The sequence below is a fragment of the Arvicola amphibius genome, chromosome 1 (assembly GCF_903992535.2).
Source record: "Arvicola amphibius chromosome 1, mArvAmp1.2, whole genome shotgun sequence".
NCBI classification, from domain to species: domain Eukaryota; kingdom Metazoa; phylum Chordata; class Mammalia; order Rodentia; family Cricetidae; genus Arvicola; species Arvicola amphibius.
The window spans coordinates 13426111-13447566 of NC_052047.1; the positions used below are offsets into that span (position 1 = coordinate 13426111).

At 41.2% G+C, this 21456-nt stretch overlaps 1 protein-coding gene and 1 pseudogene across 1 annotated transcript in view; one reads left to right on the top strand and one right to left on the bottom strand.

The window, feature by feature from the left end:
* Nucleotides 1-206: 206 nt before the first annotated feature.
* Nucleotides 207-21456, bottom strand: part of Uso1 (USO1 vesicle transport factor) — a 70910-nt gene continuing 49660 nt past the window's right edge. The window contains 11 exon segments of the mRNA XM_038335309.1: nt 207-1204; nt 1710-1925; nt 3161-3268; nt 4739-4837; nt 7851-7937; nt 9022-9185; nt 9884-10022; nt 15683-15804; nt 16139-16320; nt 16447-16565; nt 16833-16943. Coding sequence (XP_038191237.1) covers nt 1124-1204; nt 1710-1925; nt 3161-3268; nt 4739-4837; nt 7851-7937; nt 9022-9185; nt 9884-10022; nt 15683-15804; nt 16139-16320; nt 16447-16565; nt 16833-16943 — 1428 coding nt within the window. The 3' untranslated portion in view covers nt 207-1123.
* Nucleotides 10235-11708, top strand: LOC119818486 (annotated as a pseudogene).

A 21456-nucleotide genomic window follows, 5' to 3' on the forward strand; every position in this document is an offset into this window, starting at 1 on the left:
TCCCCGTCATGATGACAAAGCACTAAACCCCTCAAATTCTAAGCCAGTTCCCAATTAAATACTTTGTTTTGTAAGAGCTGCCTCGGTTATGGTGGCTCTTTACAGCAACAGGATAGTGACTAAGACGTCTCTTTAGCATTTCATTTACTTCTTATGAGGAACTAAATACTTCATTAAAATCGAAACAAAGGGAACCACGACAGGGATTAAGTGAACATAATATCTATTTTTATTATGAAAACATTAGACTTTGACACATTGCTTCATTTGCTTTTTAAAAATCTATTATCTGACTTACACCTATTCAGCAAAAATGCCAATAAATTATATAAATCATAGTTTGGGTATTTTTAAAACTAAGAACATGTTTTATGATAATCAAACAAAGCTAAATCCTGGCTGTGTGAACTGTTGACTATAATCTGTTTCCATCTTGAGCTTAGACAGAAAGAAAAGCAGCCAAGTTAATCCACTGTTGCAGTTTCTCCGAACACCTCTCCACGCTGGGGCACAGTCTTTCCTTTCTTCCGAAGGCAGAAAGTGGCCCTGTTGGATGGCAAACACTCCCTCTAAACTGCCCCACCCTGCTATTCTGAAAGGCACACTAGGGGTGGGTGGGTGATGGCACACACGACCCCTGAGCCCAGGCTATTTTGTCTTTAAGTAGAGTCCTTTTTTACAAGGAAATAATAAGGTGAGAACTCAAATGCTGATTTAGAAATAATTGGTTCCCATTCAATACACATTAAATCAAATGTGTTAAGACTGAAGTCACAGATTCTGAAAGCAACCAGTGAACCAATAAGGCCAACTGCATTGCCACCACGCCTAATGAGCCAATAAGGCTGCCTATATCGCCACCACGCACCTTCAAATAGTCTATTTTTGGAGCCTGATGCTCTTTGCAAATTATATTTTGGGAGAGTTCAGATGAACATAAATAAAACTTCCACATGAGGTTAGAGTTTTAAAGTTTCTCACATGGAAGGCATATTAAAAACAAACAATAATTTTATTAGTTAATTCTTTCTGCCTGGTTCTAAATCTTTGTTTTTTGTGGAGGCGGCAAACCAAAGCACTGTCTTAAGACTTGTTCAAAGCAATGACGTAATCTCTATCACTCCTAGATGTCCTGGTCCTGGTCACCATCGTCAGTTTCATCGTCATCATCATCTTGGTCTCCAGATTCATCTTCCTCTTCAACCTAAGGGGAAAATACAGATTTGTTCATATACACACATAATACATACAAATAATATGTGCCTGTTTAACACATATTAATTACTAATACTACTAGTCTGTCATAGTAGATCAGATTTCTTTGACTTCATAATGCTCAGGCTCCCTGTCATTTGTAACATGAATGGGTAATGCTAGTCAGCTAACTTTCACAATAAATGGCCACACTTTCCTATCTATGAGTCTGAACCCGCTGTGGTGAAATAATGATCACAGAACTCACCCGATGGTGGTCTTATCACCGAGGAGCAATGAAATCAACTATTTTCTAGGCTCAAGGTCTTCAAATACTTCAAAGAGAATTTGATTTTTCTCAGACCAACTCACTGAACAGTGAGAAAAACAGGTAATACTGTGTTCTCAACCCCACATTTCTAAGGCTAACATAGGACACAACTTTCCCATGAAGCATTACACTTAGGAACACACTTTACAAACACAGAACCCTTGTGGAAATATTTCAGGCTTACTGGGTGACCGAGGATCTTGAGTTTACTCTTCAGTGACAGAATTTTCTGATCCTGATCGGCCAACAGTACCAAGAGATCATCTTGTTCTTTCTTAGAATCTGTCACTTCTATGTCTAACTTGTCTTTCTCCATTTGTAGGATGGCGATGGTGCTGTTAGATGAATCCAGTTGCATTTTAATGGCAGTTTTCTCCTCAGACAGAGCTTTAATTTCATTCTAGAAGAAAAGCGGCAAGCAGTGATCTAAAGTCAGCACTCATTTCACTCATTTCCAAAGCTCACAATAGTTTCTGTCAATGACAAATCGTGGGTGATGGTTTAGGTGGGAGATACAGGTCACTAGTGGTGGGTCTTGAAGGTGACTATCTGCTTCTGGTTTGCCTGGAGCTGTCATTCTCTGATCTGCTAATGTTTGGCGACCTCACATTTCAGTCACCATGCTGTGAGGAGCCTTTGCACTCCCAGCTGTTAAGGACCGCGACATGTGAACCATGACCCAAGATGAACCTCAGCACCTCAAAGTTCTTCTCTCAGGATGTTTGCTCACAGGAAGGTGAGGGTAACTAGCATGTGACAACTGATCAACCTGAAGCTTGTTGTGGGAACTGAAGGTACATAAGTCTTAAAACATACACCCAGGGAATCTGCCAGCCTACTTAGCAAAGAAAGCCACAATGAACAAATAGAACGTCTAAACCTTAGCCATCCTCGCCCAAACCCTGAGATAACATTGTACAGAAGCTAGGTGGCACCAGAATTAGAAATCAAAACTCAAAGAAAAGTCCCATTTCATTCTGAGAATTAAATGGAAAGAATAGTTTCAAATAAAACCACAACATAAATAACTTAAACACAATCTAAAGAGTCTATTTCATCTTTCTCTTTCAAGATTTATGAATGTCCCGATTCTTTTCTTCATGTTACCTATTCTGACATGTCTGCCAGTATTTCTCAGCCCTAAGGAAGTCTGTATGTCATTCTGTTTTCTGAGGTAGTCTCATTGTGCATGCCTGGTTGGCCCGGAACTTATGGCCCTCTGCCTTGCCTCTGCCTCAGTACTAAGTAGGATTAAGGCTGTGCGCCAATATGTCTGGCTATATGTGGTTTTAGTATTACCCAAATTTGCTGCCTTCATTTTGGTGTGACTAAACACTGATGTTGGTAAGAAAACCTGCTGCGTGGTGGCAGCACAAACCTTTTAATCCCAGCACTTGGGAGGCAGAGGCAGGTGAATCTCTGCATTCAAGGGCAGTCTTGTCACTGAGAGAGTTCCAGAACAGTCAGGGCTACACAGAGAAACCATAGCTTGGAAAACAAAACAAAACAAGACAAAACCCTAGTTTCCAGTTTTCTTTCTAAGGCTATGAGGCTCAGACATGAAATGAAATAGCCAGGTTTTCCAGAATTTATCTCATATTATGTACGATAAATAGCAGTATTACCAAAACCAACCTTTAACTCTTTCGTCTCCTGCAGCAAGGCGGACAGCCTTCCTTCTACATCAGTAGTTCTAGCAGTGGTCACATTCTCACTCTCTCCCTCCACTGGGGCTGACTTTGCCTGAAAACACAAGTTTGAAAAAAAAAAGTCTCTTTAAGCTACAAAAGATACATATCTTGTGTGTATATCTTCTTGCTGTTTTGAAGGTTTATTTCAAATGACAGAAAACAAAGTTCCTTGTGTTTTTTTATACAAAAGCAACGAAATGGTCTGTGACCGACAAGCTGCCCCACTGTGGATAACATTAACCAAATCAGAGAGCAAGGAAGGCAAGTATCAAGGTCAGCCCAGCAAAGCACGACTGTTAACACCCCTGGCTGAGTCCACAACTGTCACCCAGGTGTGAAACCCACCCAAATGCCATTAGCTGGTGAGATACAAGCATTTTAAATGTTATATGAACCAAGACATTTTAGTGCCCATCTTTTCTCCATAAATACCAGAGAGTGGGTGTTGATTAAACAAATGCCTAGAAATGGGAAAGTGGCTTTGGAATAGGGTAATGAATGGGATTTTGGATGCACATCAGACAAAGCCTAAGTCACTTCGAAGAAATTGTTGATAGAAATATGAAGAGTAAAGGCAATTCTGAAAAGGATTTATTATTTTTAGCTTTGTGCACATACATTAGAGGTTGTTGGTAGAAGTATAAAAGCTAAATGTGCTTCTGGTGACGTCACAGAGAGAAATGGAAAGTACGTTATTGAGAATTAGAGGAAAGATAATCCCTGTTACGAGCAGCAAAGAACTTGGCAGGATTGTGACCTAGTATTTTGGGAGAACAGAGATCAATTGACCATTCAGTCTGTTGGTCCACATATCTGTGTTGGAATGTGTCTTGAACACTGCCCCAGCTGGGATCTAGCTCAGCCATCGCTATGCAAGGCACATGTGAGTAACTGAAACCTTACACAGCTGACACCCTAAACAAAGGACCACTGTGCAGTCCAGTCTCTGCAGCTAACAGGAGAATGTAGTGAGAGAAGAGAAATTACAAATGATCATGTAAGAATGAAGACTTAGAATTTTCAGACTACCCAGATTGCAAAATATGAGAAAGTATGTTCTGGAGAAAGGATGGGGGAGGGGGGAGTTGTGATCTCCTTTAAGTAAGTGATTACACGCGTGGGTGCAATCAACCCACTCGGCAGACACTGGAGATACTTGTGGGGGCTTTGCTGGGTGGTGGTTTGCCTCTGGTGAAGTGCATGGGATTCCGATAATTTTATAGCAGTAGGGAAGCTGTCAGCTTGATGAACAGTGATGGAAATGGATGCTACACCAGTAAAATAAACCATTCAGTAACTTAATGAATCCGTACAGTAATAAAAAGAAAACAGAAAAAGAAAGAGAGGAATAGAGAAAGGGAGGGAGGGAGGGAGGGAGGGAGGGAGGGAGAGAGAGAAAGAGAGAGAGAGAGAAAGAAAGAAAGAGGCTACCCTGAAGTCTCTGTCGCGGGAACTCTGGCTACTGGGTCATAAAGGTTGTGGCAGAGAAAGCAGCTTTGGAAGAGAGACAAAGATGACTCACCAAGGCCTCTGCTCTCTGTAGCAGCTCACGATTTTCTGCCTGGAGTCTGGAGATCTCCAGAGACTGTGAGTGTAGCTGGGCCTTCAGCGCTGTCAGTTCCTGAGAACAAGAAGAGCAGGACTGTGACAAAACAGAAAACGTCATTTACAGAGAAATCCTTCCCTGACCCCATCCTCAAAAAATGGTGATGTCCAAATTTTAAAATTTAATTCTAGAGAGCTACTCTTTATGTTAGGTTAAAGATGGAAAATGAAACACATTTGTTTATCTCTGTTGCCTTTTGAGACACTGTATGTTCTCCCCATGCCACCCCACCTCCAAAGAAAATCATAAAGGGAGGAACAGGGAAGAAAGGAAATCAGACAGGCAGATAGGCATAAAGACAGAAAATGAGCCTGGAGAATTTCAGAAGGAAATACACTGGGAAACTTGAAGGTTACCTTGACCACAAGAAAGCAAAGTTGGCCCCTGATTTACAAGGAATCTGTCATCTCCTGGTGCCGTTAGATGTCTTAAGAACAGTGAAAATGGGGCTTAACTGGGGGCTGGTTCAAAGTCTATTCATGAGAAAGCCATCAGATCCTGCCAGTGCTCATGTGTCTCACTACTTCTGGCTGAGGCCTATAGACTTAGCATTTGCAACTGCAGAGCTGGACAGCTCTAGGTTAGGGGCCACCAAACATGACAGCAGCAGTGCTACCATGAAAATGAGACAAGAAATTAGAGTTTATGTTGTTTAACTTTCTAATGTTTATTGCCCTCCTCCACCCAAGTACAATGCTAGAGAAGCAATTGAAATGGTAGCTCCCATGCAGTGGTGCTCCGTGCCCCTCAGGAGACGGGGCAGAGTCTGGAGATGTGTCTGCTGCTGAGCTACAGCACGTGATTAGTGATCGTCCTCTGTTCTGCCTCCTATGTCTATCCTGTACACACACACCTCTTCTGTAATTGCTTCCTACTACCAATTATCAAAATAATGGGCAGACAGTGATATTATGGATTGTTTCATTGTGTATATGATATGAGTGTGTGTGTGTGGGGGGGGATGCCGCCTTTAGCGCCTGTGTGGAGGCCAGAGGCACTGGGTATCCTCCTCTTGCTCTCCATTTATTTTCTGGCAGTCTCTCACTGAACCTGGAGCATGCTGTCATTCTGTTTTGTGTTTTGGCTAGACTGGCCCTCCCCCTAGCTAGGATTCCCCTGTCCTACAGGCACGTTACACCATGCCTGCCTTTCTCTTAAGTGGGTGCCGGGGATTCAAACTCAAGTTCTCATGCTTGTGTAGCAAACATTTTACCTACTGACTCATCTCCCCTGTTCCTATGCAGCAGCTTGTGAAATATAATAATTAAAACCCTATGTTGCTAAGCTGGGCAGTGGTGGCGCATGCCTTTAATCCCAGCACTTGGGAGGCAGAAGCAGAGGCAGGTGGATCTCTGAGTTCGAGGCCAGTCTGGTCCATAAGAGCTAGGTCCAGAACAGGCTCAAGGGCTACATCAAAACCCTGTCTTGAATCCTCCCCAAAACAAAACAAAACAAAACAAAAAAACCCAACAAAAAAATCCCTATGTTGCTATTAAACCCTATACAGCCATCATTTAAAAAATTGTGTATATGCTGGGCATGATGGTACACACCTTTAATTCCAGCACTTGGGAGGAAAAGGCAGGAGGATCTCTGTGAGCTTGAGGCCAGCCTGGTCTGAATAGTGAGCTATAGGACAGCCATGGCTACATAGAGAGACCCTGCCTTAAAACAACAACTAAACCCAAAAGCCACTGCACACACGTACTTATGCATGCAGGCATGCATACACTTACAAAGCCACTGCACACACGTACTTATGCATGCAGGCATGCATACACTTACAAAGGAAAACTGGGGAAAGTGAAAAAAGTAAAAGGCAATTTAAAAAAATATTCTATCAAAGTTTCATTGGGAAGTATAACTAAACTTTTTATTTGGAATTTCCAAAGTAAAGTGACATATTAATAACTTAATTTGTTCTAATTTAATATTTTAGTATTAGCAAACTCAGTAAAACCAAAATAGTACATTTACCTTGCCTACACAAGCAATACTGTGAACAAATGCTGGAGACCTAAAGACTGTAAATGACAACTGATTTGAAGATAAGGTCTGGGTAATTGGAGAGATGGCTCAGTAGCTGAGAGCACTCGCTGTTCTTGTAGAGCATTTGAGATTGGCTCCCAGCACCCACATGGTAGCTCCAGTTCCAGGGGATTGGATGCCCTCTTTGGGCCTCTGTGAACACTGCATGTATGTGGCACACATATGTTCACGCTCATGCATTTATGCAGGTAAAACATTGGTGCACATAACCTAAGCTCTGAGAAGTGTGAGATGCTGGTGACGTAAAGCACCTCAGGTCACCCCGCTCAGGCAGCTGTATCTGCGAGCGAGGCCAGCTGACCAGTGGAAGAGACAGTAGGCCGCACGGCAGCACAGCTTGACTTCTGGTCCTTTCTCTTTCCAAATAAGCATGCATTCCTTTATAACACAGAGAGAAAGAACAGAAAAGAGGGAGCAAAGAAGGAAACTTGGACGAGAAGCTGGGTTAGCCAGATGACTCAGTAGCTGACTTCCTGAAACCAAGCCTAGGACCCTCGTGGTAGAGGGAGAGAACCAACTCCTTCAAGCTGTCCTGACTTCCAGATGTGCATGTGCACACATTTATAGCGGAAAATAAATAAACGTAAAAAATTTAAAACCAGGGCTGGAGAGATGGCTCAGAGGTTAAGAGCACTGTCTGTTCTTCCAGAGGTCCTGAGTTCAATTCCCAGCAACCACATGGTGGCTCACAGCCATCTGTAATGAGATCTGGTGCCCTCTTCTGGCCAGCAAGGATACAGACAGACAGAACATTGTATACATAATAAATAAATAAATCTTTAAAAAAAAAATTTAAAACCAACCAATAAAGATGAAACAACATTCCTGTCAAGGTAAACATGCCTTCTGGGTTTTCAAAGCTGTCTGAATTACCAAATTTTATTACTCCTGGCAATGGAGTTCTAGAACAACACAACTGCAGGGTTGTACTCTACTGGAACTAAAATAAGACAGAACTGGGCTCAAACTAGAAAATTACCTGTTTTAATTCTATGACTTGCTCGGGATCTCTGGGTGAAGCTGCTGCTGACGCCTGTTCATTCCCAGCAGACACTTGTGAAGATCTCTACAATCAGCAGAGGAACAAACTGTGAACTAAGTTAGATCTGAAGAGAAAGGAAAGCCAAAGCAGAAGGACACACACAGCCAAGTCTCACAAAAGCTCACTAAAAGATTTCACATGAAGATTTAAAATTTTGTATGTAAGATTCTATTTCAGCACAGTGCTTGCTGACTGTCTATAGCTTCCCTCAGCTTCAGAAGTTACACTTACACCAAGTGAGTCATTACATCTAAACAAGTACCTGAAGTAGTAAGGGGTAAAAGCATAAAAAAAGATATTTCCTGAACTACTTCCTCATTAGCAAGAGCTATCTTGTTTTAAGTGTGAGAAGTCCGTGAGATGGCTCAGCATGCAAAGGTACTTGTCATCGAGCCTGACAATAAGACTTTGACTCCTGAGACCTACACAGTCAAAGGAGAGAATCAACTCCTGAAAACTGTCCCTTGAGTGCCCTTGCCTGAACACACACACACACACACACACACACACACACACACACACACACACATACATAGTCTCTAAACCACACCATCATTTTTAAAGAAATAATCCCCATCACTTACAAAAGAAAGAAAAAAAAGCAAGCCTTTAATCCTAGCAGAAGTAGTGGGTTCTGCCTGGTCTAGACAGCAAGTTCCAGAAAAAGCAGGGCTACACAGAGACGCTGTCTCCAGAGTAAATGAGCTTGTGCAGTGGCCCTCATGTTAATCTCAGCATCCAGGAGGCAGAGGCAGGAAGACCTCTGTGAACTCAAGGCTAACATGGCCTACACACAGTGAGTTTAGAAGCATCAAGCCAGGTTTGGAGACACACGTCTGTGATTCCAGCCCTTGGAAGGTGAAGGCAGGAGGATCAGGAATTCAAGATTAAGAACAGGGCTCGGAATGGTGGTACGTAATTTTCAATCTAGCTCTCAGGATTCCTGTGAGTTCGAGGCCGGCGTGGCCTATATAATGAGTTCCAGACCAGTCAGCGCTCCACAGTGAGCTCTGTCTCAAAACAAAACAAACACATAAACCCAAAAGCAAACAAAATGATGAGAATTACTCTTGATCTCATTTACATCTCTTTTTCAACATCTACTCACCAAATTTTCTATCAAAGAGTCCTTTTCGGCTAGTTGGCTTTGTAAGAGCCCCTGCTGACTTTTTAGCTCTTCCACTTCTTCCCTTAGCCGACTGACTTCTTCTGGCTGGATGCCATTCACCTGAGCCCCGTCACCGTGGGAACCTTGATGGTGATTGTCTTTTCCTGTTAAAGAGTCACAACATTGCTATCAAACAAGCTTTCTGTCGTTGGGACTAAAGACTGTAAATAAGATCACACAAGACTCCAGTGGATGTCTTTTTAGCCCAGGAAACCGGCAGGGCAATCACAGGTGTGCTTCCCTCTTGCCAAGTAAAGGAGGGTTTACAAGGTCAGGTCCAGACTCTAGCAGCACCCAAATGCCCATGTACAGCCACAGACAATAGCGACTTATACGAAAACCACCCTTTGAAAATGAGAGATGTGACTTCTTACCTATCTGCCTGGTACTGAACTAGAACTTTATAGAGAGAGGGTATTTCATTTAATTTTCAGCTGACACAAACACTGTTATTTCAACTTTGGAATTGAAGCACTGAAATACTCTATCAACCAATCTCAAATAGCCTATGGCTTAGGCTCACCTGGGGAGCTTGTAATCATGAGTCAAAACTGTGTCACCAGAGTCAACAGTCACTGGGTCAGACAATCAAGCAGGAAGCTAAAGATTGGACTTCAAACTGGAAAGATCTGGTCTTAGTTATTTTGTTTTTTCGAGATAGGGTCTCTCTGTCTTTAAGGGTCTTTCTGCATTAAGTTCTAACTTGAGAGTTCGTCACCGTGGTTACGGTTCAGGAACAACAGGTCCACAGAGACTCTATCTGTCCAGCTGAGTACAGAGTGACCTGGACACCTTCACTCACCCAGCTGGACTTTAAGGAGATTATACTGATCCTTGTGCTGCTGAATCTGAGATGCCTGCTGTGTGACTGCAGTCTGAAGCTGTTCGTTTTGACATTTCAATGTAGAAACTTGCTGCTTCAATTCTTCCAGCTGTAGGTCCTGTGAAACAAAATATAATCAGATATTCTCATTTCATACTAATTAACACTATGTACACAAATAAAATATACAAGCTTTTTAAGAAAAAAGACCAGTATGTTAGAACACCCAATGTTTCCAAAATCAACCAATAATTAAGCATTAGGACTTGAATACAAGTGCAAACCCAATCATCATCCAGAGGTTTCAAGCAAGGCTCCACTGGGGAGACCATGGCACAGCTTGCAATTTCACCGCTAGTATCTAAGAAAACCAAATGGAAAAAAACAAAGAAAAAACCAAAGCGCTCTCTCGCTGGGTCGCCTTCAGTCGCTGTCGCTCCAGCTTTTCCATCTCAGCCAACCGCTTTGCTTCCTCCCTCGCGTGCCACACATTCTCCCCACGCAGCGCAAGACTGACCCAGCCGTGCGCCTGCGCGCACCTGACTCGGTCCTCAAGCCGCAACGGCTCCATGGACCCTTCAGGTGTCCACCCCTCGGTGCGTCAGACCCCGACTTGGCCATCACCACTGCCACACCGGTCACCGGTCCCGGAGAGGCAGAGGTGGACCTATAGGGGGCGTGTGGGCCTCGCCCGCCACGCCGCTGCTACCTCCCTCAGCCACGGGTCCCGAAGCGACCGTCCCGTGGGTTCCGCACCTGTCAGCCACAGCCGCGGCCAAGGGCCAAGATGGAGCCCCAAGATGGGGCTGGAGAGTAAGTACCTGCCTGAACTCATGGCTGAGAAGGACTCCCTTGACCTGTCTTTCACTCACACCATGCAGCTCTTGCCCATAGAAATTGAGAAGATTCAGAAGGGAGAGTCAAAAAGAGACGACGAGGAGAATTATTTGGATTTGTTTTCTCATAAGTACATGAAACTGAAAAAAACAGGTACTGATACCCGTCAAGCAGGATCCAAAGTTCAATTTTGTGGAGAAGATTCTTGGGCCACAAGGAAATACAATCAAAAGACTCCAGAAAGAGATTGGTGCAAAGACCTCTGGTTCAGTGAGAGACAAAGCCAAGGAAGAAGAGCTTCACAAGGACAGAGACCCCAAACACGCCCATGTAAATGTGGATCTGCATGTCTTTGCTGAAGTCTCTGGGCCCCCCTGTGAGGCTTACTGCTCTTATGGCCCATGCCATGGAGGAAGTCAAGTAATTTCTAGTACCAGATATAATGGATGATGTCTTTCAGGAGCAGTTTCTAGAATTGTCCTACTTGAATGGAGTTCCTGAACCCTCTCGTGGTTGTGGGGTACCAGCGAGAGGACAGGGAGCTGCCTCACCTCCTCCACCTGTTCCCAGAGGTCGTGGTGTTGAGCCACCTCGAGGGGCCCCATTACCAGAGGTACCACTTGACTCAAGGAGTGCCACCCCACCCACTATGAGAGGTGCCCAACAACAAGAGCTCGGACAGCAGGCATCCAGAGAACACCTTTACCTCCAGCACCTGCAGCAGAAACCTAGGAAGGCTGTGGAGATGATGCTACAGATACAGGACAGAATGAGGAAGATAGGAAGGTCATTACAGCCAGAGCTGGGGAGTCACAATCGTATGACTGTGGACGTGGGGAGCTTCAAGATTCTTATGAAGCTTATGGACAAGATGACTGGAATGGGACCAGGCCATCACTTGAAGGACCCCCGGGTAGGCCAGTGAAGGGATGGATCGTACAGAGAACACCCATATGGATATTATTAAAAACAAACAGGAGGGGAAAACATCAGTTATGAGGAAAGTTGTTGCTGATTTCTTGTATCCCAGGATTCCTGTTGCTTTACCCACAACAGACCAGTAACTGTTTTCTTCGTGGTCCCATTCTTTCCCCCACCTTCCTCCATTCTTGACTCTGCATTCTGGCTTCTGTATGTAGTATTTTAAAATGAGTTAAAATAGATTTAGGATATCGAATTAATTTTTTAAGTGTGTAAATGCTCTTTTCTTTGTTGTTTAATTATAAACAGTGTACCTTTTATGATAAAAGAAAGTCGAGTAAAAACACACACACAAACATGTTAGTTTCAAAAGTGGCATTGCTTGCTTAAAGGTTCTGAAGCAAAGGTTTGTTAACTTTTTCTTAGTTTTGATTTGAGGCACCCCGTAAAGTCATCGTTGCAGAATCCCAAACTAGGTTACATTTCAAAATTCTGGCTGCTTACGATGTAAAATCACAATGTTGACGGCAGTAGGTGCCACCATGTAAAAGTGAGCTCAGACAGCTCTAAAAGTGTTTCCTTTAAAAGCACATGGTGCTTGAATCTTAAGGTTAAATTTTAATACGAAAGATTCTCATGAAATAAATAGTTGATGCAATTTTTAACATTAACTGACTTAAAACAACAACAAAATTAGGGTTGTAAAATTGACTTTTTCATTATGTGGGTTTTGAAACCTAGCCCCCCACATACAGTGTTGAGAGATACTTAATGGAGGAGGGGTGGAGACTGACTAAGAATGATGGGGGAGAGGAGCTGGCACCTAAATGGAATTTGATGGAGTACTTTTTAGCCACAATCTTTTCAGTAATAGTACTGATAATCAAATTTTCAGTATTTAAAATGTTGGAGGATTTTGTCCATCTGAGATTCTGCACTCCATGAAAAACTCACTTGGACACTGGGGTCAAAAGCTGATGATGTGATGATGTGCATTAAACTGACCTTTGCCAATTCTGAGCTGTTCCCAAGGAAGTCAAATATGTCTCAACACTAGCATGATAAAAAAAGGCACACTGCAGCTGAATGAAAATGGAATCGAAATCCACTTTGTACATAAGTTAAAGTCCTAATGGATTTGTACCGTCCTCCCATTTTGTTCTCAGAAGATTAAATGCTACATGTGTTAAGTCTGCGTAAATAGGTAGCTTAAACATGTCAAAATATCTGCAGCAGTTTGTCAATAAAGTTGAGTCCTTTTTTAAATAAAAACAACAACAACAAAAAAAAAAAACCCAAAACTCATTTTGAGGTCATGAACTAGGTAAGAAATGTATAGCAAACTACTTCAGAAACTTAGCAAATGAAGACATACATACGCGTCTGTATTATTAACTTGATAATGGATGTGTGAGGATACGTACATGGGCATGTGTGGAAGTCAGAGGAGAACGTAAAAAAGTCGGTTCTGTCTTTCCAGCATGACAGAAGGATCCCACACTTCTGATCTCTTTGGACATCTGCACTCATGTGCACATAACCCCCCTACTCATAATTTAAAATAATAAAAAGAAAAGAAATGGGGCACAAGCAGGTTTGAGCTCATGTTTTCTAAACTTGTCATAGTCAGTTCACATATGTTTGTAGAACACTTAGATAACTAATTTTCTATACTTACACTTATTTTCTTACTAATTTCTTACTACTATACAATTTTCACAATCATTTTTTTTTTTTTTGGTTTTTCAAGACAGGGTTTCTCTGCAGCTTTAGAGCCTGTCCTGAAAGTAGCTCTTGTAGACCAGGCTGGTCTCAAACTCACAGAGATCCGCCTGCCTCTGCCTCCCAAGTGCTGGGATTAAAGGTGTGCACCACCACCGCCCGGCCACAATCATATTTTTAAAAAACTATTTGTGTGTGCATCTATGTGCCTGTGCATGCACGTGTGCCTGTGTGTGTGTGTGCGTGCGCGTGTGCACGAGCATGTGTGTAGGCCACAATAGGCCCTCTATCATACTACACTTATTCTAGTGACACAGTCTCTCCCTGACTAGGGCTCATGTTTTCTTGACTAGGCTGAAAGCCAGCAAGTCCCAGTAATCCTTTTGATTTTGTTCTGCTCAAAGCTGGGGTTACAGGAGCACTAGGCACCTCGTCTGTTATGTGGGTGCTGACATCCCAGCCCTGGTCTTCTTGACTCATCTTTCCAGCTGTACAGCTACAATCTTAATGCTCACTTAATCAAGCAGATGTTATATAAATCACACCAAATTTTTATTTATTTTTTTCCATGGTATTTATTGAGCTCTACATTTTTCTCTGCTCCCCTCCCTGTCTCTTCCCTCCCCTCTTCAATCCTCACCCAAGGTCCCCACGCTCCCAATTTACTCAGGAGATCTTGTCTTTTTATACTTTCTACTCCCCGTGTAGATTATCATATCAAATGTTTTTAACACTGAAGTTAATTTCCACTTTTCACAATGATAAATTTTATTATGTAAGTATATCTGCTCATTTGACAGTTTTTTTGGGAATTTCCTTAGGATGAATTTTTAAATGTCATTCCAAGAATATAAACATTTTTATAGTTCTAGATGTTTATTAAGTCTAGCAGTATTTAAGTGGTGAGAATGTATAAAATGTTAATTTTATAAGTTAGTAATTATATCAAAAGACTCTTCTCTTTCTAAATCAACTGTATTAGTTCCAAATGTAAGCTATACACCACATTCCAAATATTTATCTTGTATTCTTCCAAAAATATTATACTCATAAACAAAAAATGACTGTATTTGAACTAAGACATAGATTGAAAATCCGTATGTAACTGGGATAGTTTGATGACTCAAATTTCGAGCAAAGATTGATTCTAGTTTATTGATTTGGTTGAACACTGAAAGGGTGAGAGCAAACACTTAAGCATACAACTCTATTATAACTCACAAATTTTCAATCTCAATATATATTGTGAGGAAGAAAAAACACATCATAGAGGTAAGAAGTAACCCTACCCACATGTGCTGTCACACTTCTTTCAATGACATTGGAATTGTAATGCCATCGTAATCTAATTTTCCAGATAATACTATAATCATTTACTATATATCATGATAAGAAATGAAATGACATTTTAAAGGGCATAACAGAGGCTTAAAGTGAGCAACAGAACGTGAGAAAGGACACCGACTAGCATTCTGAACGGGGTGAAATAGTGTTCTGATCGTCACCCACTCTGTGCTGCCTGTTTAATAGGACCACACTCGGCTGCCCACCACAGAAACCTGGGGATCACACTACCATTTCTGCAATTTAACACCTGCAGAGAAACATGACCAAGTCCTGCTAGGTTTTAACTTCAGTTTCCACACTTCTCAAGTCTGTCCCTGCCACGCCAGAGAGTATGAACTTTCCACTGTCACTAAGGCAGATGCACTCACATTCTGTTCTACAATTACTAAGGATTGCTGGGGGAATTTACTAAGTCACAGATTCCCCATTTATCCCAAAGCGAATATAGTTAGTCACTACTTACAGGGATGTTGTGAAGACGAAATGAAACAGTATTTAAAATAGATGCCGAGTTCACAGAATGCAGCAAACATCAACATCACTGCTATCACCAGTGTTCCAACTTCCTTCCTGGACTCCCTCCCTCTGCTAGCTTTCACCCTCAAACTTCTCCTTCACACAGCCAGGAGCCACAGCAGACTCACTGCGCTGTGCGCCATCTCCTGCCTCTCTTCTAGAACTATCTACACCCACGTTCCTCCAGAGCTCATCCCCACCCTTTATTAACTCCAGCACTAGGTTTAATCTGCTGTAGCATATATGCCACAATAATACAGACATGTGTTTTTCACCTGGAAATGACAAGAGAATCCATTTGATCCACATTTGGATCCATAACATCCTGCACAGTGCCTAGCACGTAGTAAGTGCTCAATTTAATGAACAGACGCTTTAAAAAATAATGAAGTTTACTCTCTGCATCCCTACCCCACTTGAAATGCTGGTACTTACTTGCTCACGAATCATATTTTTATAGTGAGTCACAATGTTGTCATGCTGTTCTAATGTTTTCTTTACCTCCTCTTCTTTCTTATCTTCTTCACTGGACTTATAAATAGCCTTAGTAATAACACCTGTAAAAGAAAACTTACTTAAACTCTGTACTGAATGGCTTTCTTGTGGTTTCTGCAGACTGAATTCAGAGCCCCACAAGAGTTAAGTACACTCTCTTTATAGCTAAATTTTAAGCATTGTAAACACAACTTAATTTTAAGGATCTAATGAGTAAACTAGTCCAACTCATGGTGGCCATGCAATACTTTCCAATCTTACAGAATCCAGTCTTTCCATGTGCTGCAGATGAACTTCCTGGCAACACACACACACACACACACACACACACACACACACACACACACGCGCATGCACACACAATGGCTTTGGGTCAGTGCAACCCTCACAGCTTACCTTCAAGTTCTTTCACCAGCTTTGTAAACTCATGATCAAATATCATGTATTCTGGACTCGGGAAGTTTGGCTGGGGTTTCTGGGATGCTCTGGAGTATAGCTCGTGTTTGCTAATAAATCCTAGTTTCTCTATGAAATTCTCTTTGCCAATCCTCTTCTCTATTAGTTGCTTTAGTTTCTCTCTACATAAATAAATATATGAGATGCTTAAAAAACTGCAAAGTCATAAGCTTGGTTTATTTATACTTTAGCAAAAAAAAAGTATCATTATCTCTGAATGATTAGAGGGCCATTATGCTCTTACTTACTTCATGTAGTTTTCTAGTGAATTATCATTGAAATAAATAGAAATGCCCAAAAGAAGGGCACATAAGCCTTGGACCAACTGTTCTTCCTCTCCGAGATTTTCTGCAATTTGTCCTGTAAGCTGACATCTTTGTTAAGGAGTTAATGATTTATAGTAATCTGAACTTAATACATAAAATTAAGATTCTCTACAAGAAATTATATATATATATATATATACATATGACACATACATACAGAGAGACAGAGACAGAGAGACAGAAGAAAGAGAGCAAGAGAGAGCGAGAACTTAAGCATGCATCATTATATATCCATAACATTTTCAAGTTTCAACAGAAGTTGAAGATGTAAGTTACTTACATGTACGACACCAAAACATAAAGGATACGAATGGAACGTTGGCTGAATTGTGAAGAAAGTGTGTTACTGCAATGGGACAGTTGCTCAGCCAGGTACAAAGCAACATTAATAACCCAACTCTTGTCTGTATTTTGCTTCCCTGCAAAATAAATTGCCAGAAACCACTTTGTATTTATTATTTTTTCAAATTCACAGTTGGCTTAAGATCCCTTCTCTTTCGTGAAAAAAGAACTGAAGCATTGTGAGATGTGTAAGGGAGTCAGGCTTAAAAACTGAACGAAAGAATACATTTTTGTGTCTACCACAAGCTGCACTTCCCCAAATAAACACAATGCAGAAATTAGAATTAATTTATATGCACCAATAGAAGTGGTTATTTAAAATAGCAGTGGTGGGTGGGCTGGGAATATTGTTCAGTTGGTACAGTGCTTGTCTAACATGTATGAAGCCCTGGTTCCATCCTCAGCATTGAGCAAACCCAGGTATGGTGGTACATGCCTGTAATCTTAGCACTTGGGAGATAAAGACAGGAGAATCACAAGCTCAAAGTCACCCTGGACTGCACAGTGAGTTCAAGGCCAGCCTGAGTTACCCGAGGATCTGTATAAATAAATAAATCGTAGTAGCAAAAGATGTTATAGTACGAACAAAATTATAATTTGGGAGCTTTAAAACACCAATCCCAAGACAAACAATCAAAAATAAATGTTTCACATACAGTTGAGTGGGTAAAGAGGTGGGAAGGATCTAGGAAGCCAGGGGAAGGAAAACATAATCAAAACATATTGGATGAAGCAATTTTTATTGCAAAATAAATAAAACAAAAAATAAATGTTCCAAATTAATATTTTAATTTTTTTTTAAATAAGCAAAATAGAAGAGATTTTATTGAGAAGTATAAGTGCAAGGTAGGCAGATCTACTGGAAGAGAACCTCAGTCAGAATTTTAAAAGCAAATTCTGATTAAAAAAATTAATTCTTCCTTCTTGAAAAAAAAAACAATGAAAAAAAGACACAAAAAAGTCATTTAGTCAAATTCCAAAAGAACGTATTACTCTCAATAAAAAAATGAAACCCCACACTGCAAACCTAGTGACAGCAGGCCAGAAGAGACATCTCAGACAGAACTAAGGAAGTGCGCTCACTAGCACCAAGAATGTCTTGAACATACTGACTGCCCTGCTGCCAAGATCAGGTAAATAATATTAAAAATCAGGTGTCCAACAAGAACACGGTTTTTGAAATTTAAATACAACATACATAAATCTCCACATATTTATAGCCTTATTTTTCTTTTTAAAGAACAAAATCTGAAATAAAATAATCAAAGTCAGAATAATAATGATTCATTTGGGGGAATTTTCAGAAATATACAAATTATAATTATTCAAAGAAATGAGGCAAGAAATAAATTAACTATCACTATGCTTTTCAAATGTGTGTTTTTTTTTTTTTTTTTTTTAAAAAAAAACATTTATGTTGGGCTGTGGTGGCACACTCCTTTAATCCCAGCACTCGGAAGGTGGATCTCTGACTTTGAGGCCAGCCTGGTCTATAGAGCTAGTTCCAGGACAGGCTCCAAAGCTACATAGAGAAACCCTGTTTTGAAAAAGCCAAAACCAAATCAAACCAAACCACATTTACTTATTTATACGTATGTGGGACACATGTCAGTGTGTGTGTGTGTGTGTGTGTGTGTGTGTGTAGGTCAGAGGACAGTTTGCTTCTCTTCTATCATGTGGGACCCAGCGACTGAACTCAGATCTTCAGGCTTTGTAGCAAGGGCTTACATCGTCTGAGCTATCTCTCTAGCCCCTCTTCAAATCCACCCAGATTATTCTAATTTCATAATCCTTGAGGTCTTGGTTTATTTATAATCTATTTTCAGGTGTTTTTAACATTGATTAATTTCAAACTACTTTAAATGATCTTCCAAGGAGGTATCAAAATGGATTTAGGTGGTTTTTTTTGTTGCTGTTGTTTTTTGTGACAGGGTTTCTCTGTATCTTTGGAACCTGCCCTGGAACTCGCTCTGTAAACTGGCTGGCCTCACACTCACAGAGATCTGCCTGTCTCTGCCTCCTGAACACCGGGATTAAATGTGTGTACCACATTGGCAAGGATAAATTTAGTTTTTAGGGCTGGAGAGATGGTTCAGTGGTTAAGAGCATTGTCTGCTCTTCCAAAGGTCCTGAGTTTAATTCCCAGCAACCACATGGTGGCTCACAACCATCTGATCTGTAATGAGGTCTGGTGCTCTCTTCTGGCCTGAAGGCATACAAGTAGACAGAATACTGTATACATAATAAATAAATATTAAAAAAGTCTTTACATGATGTGCTATTTTTCCTTCCTTACTTCCTTTCCTTCCTTCACACTGTAGCTTCCTGTTATTCACAGAAATTGGCCAGCTGAAAACATCTTTCTCAATTGAGTACATCGCTGTTTTGCCTAGCTCCTTGATTATAATTCCTTATAGTATTTATTGGGTTGACAACAGATTCATCTACACTGCATATAGAGAAGAATAACTCAAAAATACCAAAAGACAGATTTCTTCCTTTTTTCCCTCCTTTTAGTGCTGGAGAGTGACCTCAGGCCCTTATCCATGCAAAGGATGGGCTCTAATACTGATCTATACCTTAGGTCCTTGAAGAACTTTACTTTTGTAGAACTAAATAATCTGATTTTTAACATCATATGGAAAAATAAACTAGTGGAAATAATTAAGATGAAAGGTAGTATGAGGTGATACTAGGTCACGGAGAAAAATGAACAGAACCGAAGTCCAGAAATGGACTTGTACAAATGAGAATTTGTGTGTGGAGAAAGTACCACACAGCCATCAGTGTGTTCTAGATAGGCTAAAATACTGGATCAGCTAGATAGCTGCCTAGGAAAACCCCAGTGGGGACTAGCAAGATAGTTCAGGAGGTAGTAGTGCATACTGCCAAGCCTGACAACTTAAGTTCAACCCCCAGACTGCACGGTAGAAAGAGAGAACCTATTCCTGAAAGTTGTTTGTTATGGAATATTAATTGAAGATGTGTGACATTTGTTCCTGTGAAACATTTGTTTAATAATGATGCAAAGATGTGTTGTATTTTTTAAAAAATTTTTTTTTTAATTTTATGTGAATTGGTATTTTGCCATGGGTCCCCTTAGAACTGGAGTTACAGACAGTTGTGAACCACACCATGTAGGAGCTGGGAATTGAACCTCTGAAAGAGCAGTCAGTGCTCTTAGCCCCTGAGCCATCTCTCCAGCCCATGTGTTGTATGTATTCTTTTGTGTTGGATTTGTTTAACTCTGTGAAACTGTGTTACTTTGCCTGTCTAAAAAACCTGATTGGTCTAATAAAGAGCTGAACTGCAAATAACCAGGCAAGAGAGGGATAGACTAGGCTGGCAGGCAGAGAGAACAAACAAGAGGAGAAATCTGGGAGGAAAGATCAAGGAGCCAGAAAAGGAGGAGGATGACAGCAGGGACCAGCTGTCCAGCTACACAGCCAGCCAGAGTCAAAAGTAAAGAAAGGTATAATAGAATAGAGGAAGATAAAAGTCCAGAGGCAAAAGGTAGCTGGAATAATTTAAGTTAAAAGCTGGCTAGAAACAAGCCAAACTAACACTGGGCATTTCTAAGTAAGAATAAGCCTCTGTGTGATTTATCTGGGAGCTGGGTGGCAGCCCCCAAAGAGTAAAGAGTATGAGTAAGAAAAAACAAACAAACAAACAAACAAAACAAAACCTAACAGTTGTCCTCTGACCTCTGTACCAAGGCTAGAGAGCTGGCTCAGTGGTTAAAAGCACTTGTCAAAAGGAAAATGATATATGTTTGTGTGCATAAGCTATATCAAAAGATAACAAGCTCCTTAACTAGGTAGAGATTAGAAAATACAAAACAAGTACACACCTCTTGCCGGAGTCTACAGAATGTGAGCCATGGAGATGTGAAAATAAAAGGAGACTGAAGGTATTATTCTGGGCATTCTGAGGACTCAGCCATTAAAAACCATAGATTTGAAAGGATGAAAGAAAAGCCATAAACACACACACACACACACACACACGTTTTTCGTTTCTTATGAAAGAGAGAGAAAGGGAGAAGGTGGAGGAGGGGAATGAGAAGAGGAGGCGGAGACGTGTGTGTGTGTGTGTGTGTGTGTGTGTGTGTGTGTATGAACACACATGTACCAATGTGGTACACGGGTGTATAGAGGATGCTAAGATTCTTCCATGACTCTCTCCACATTCTCTTTTGAGTCAAGTGAGCCTGTCACTGGACCTGTAGCTCACCTTTTTGGCTACCCTTGGTGCGGGAGAATTGTCTGTATTTTGTCAATCATGTTTTAAATAAATGCTGACTGGCCAGGCAGGAAGTATAGGCGGGTCAACCAGACAGGAAGTAGAGGTGGGGTGATGAGAACAGGAGAATTCTAGGAAGGAGGAAACCCATTCCTCACAAGTCCAGCTGAGACCACCGAAGAAGTTAAGATGTGACCTACCCAGCTGAGAAAGGTACCGAGCCATGTGGCTAACATAGATAAGAATAATGGGTTAATATAAGCTACAAGAGCTAATAAGTAGCCTTGTAATGGGCCAATCAGTTTATAATCTTATAAACCTATGGAGTCCTCTGTGTGATTTTCTCTG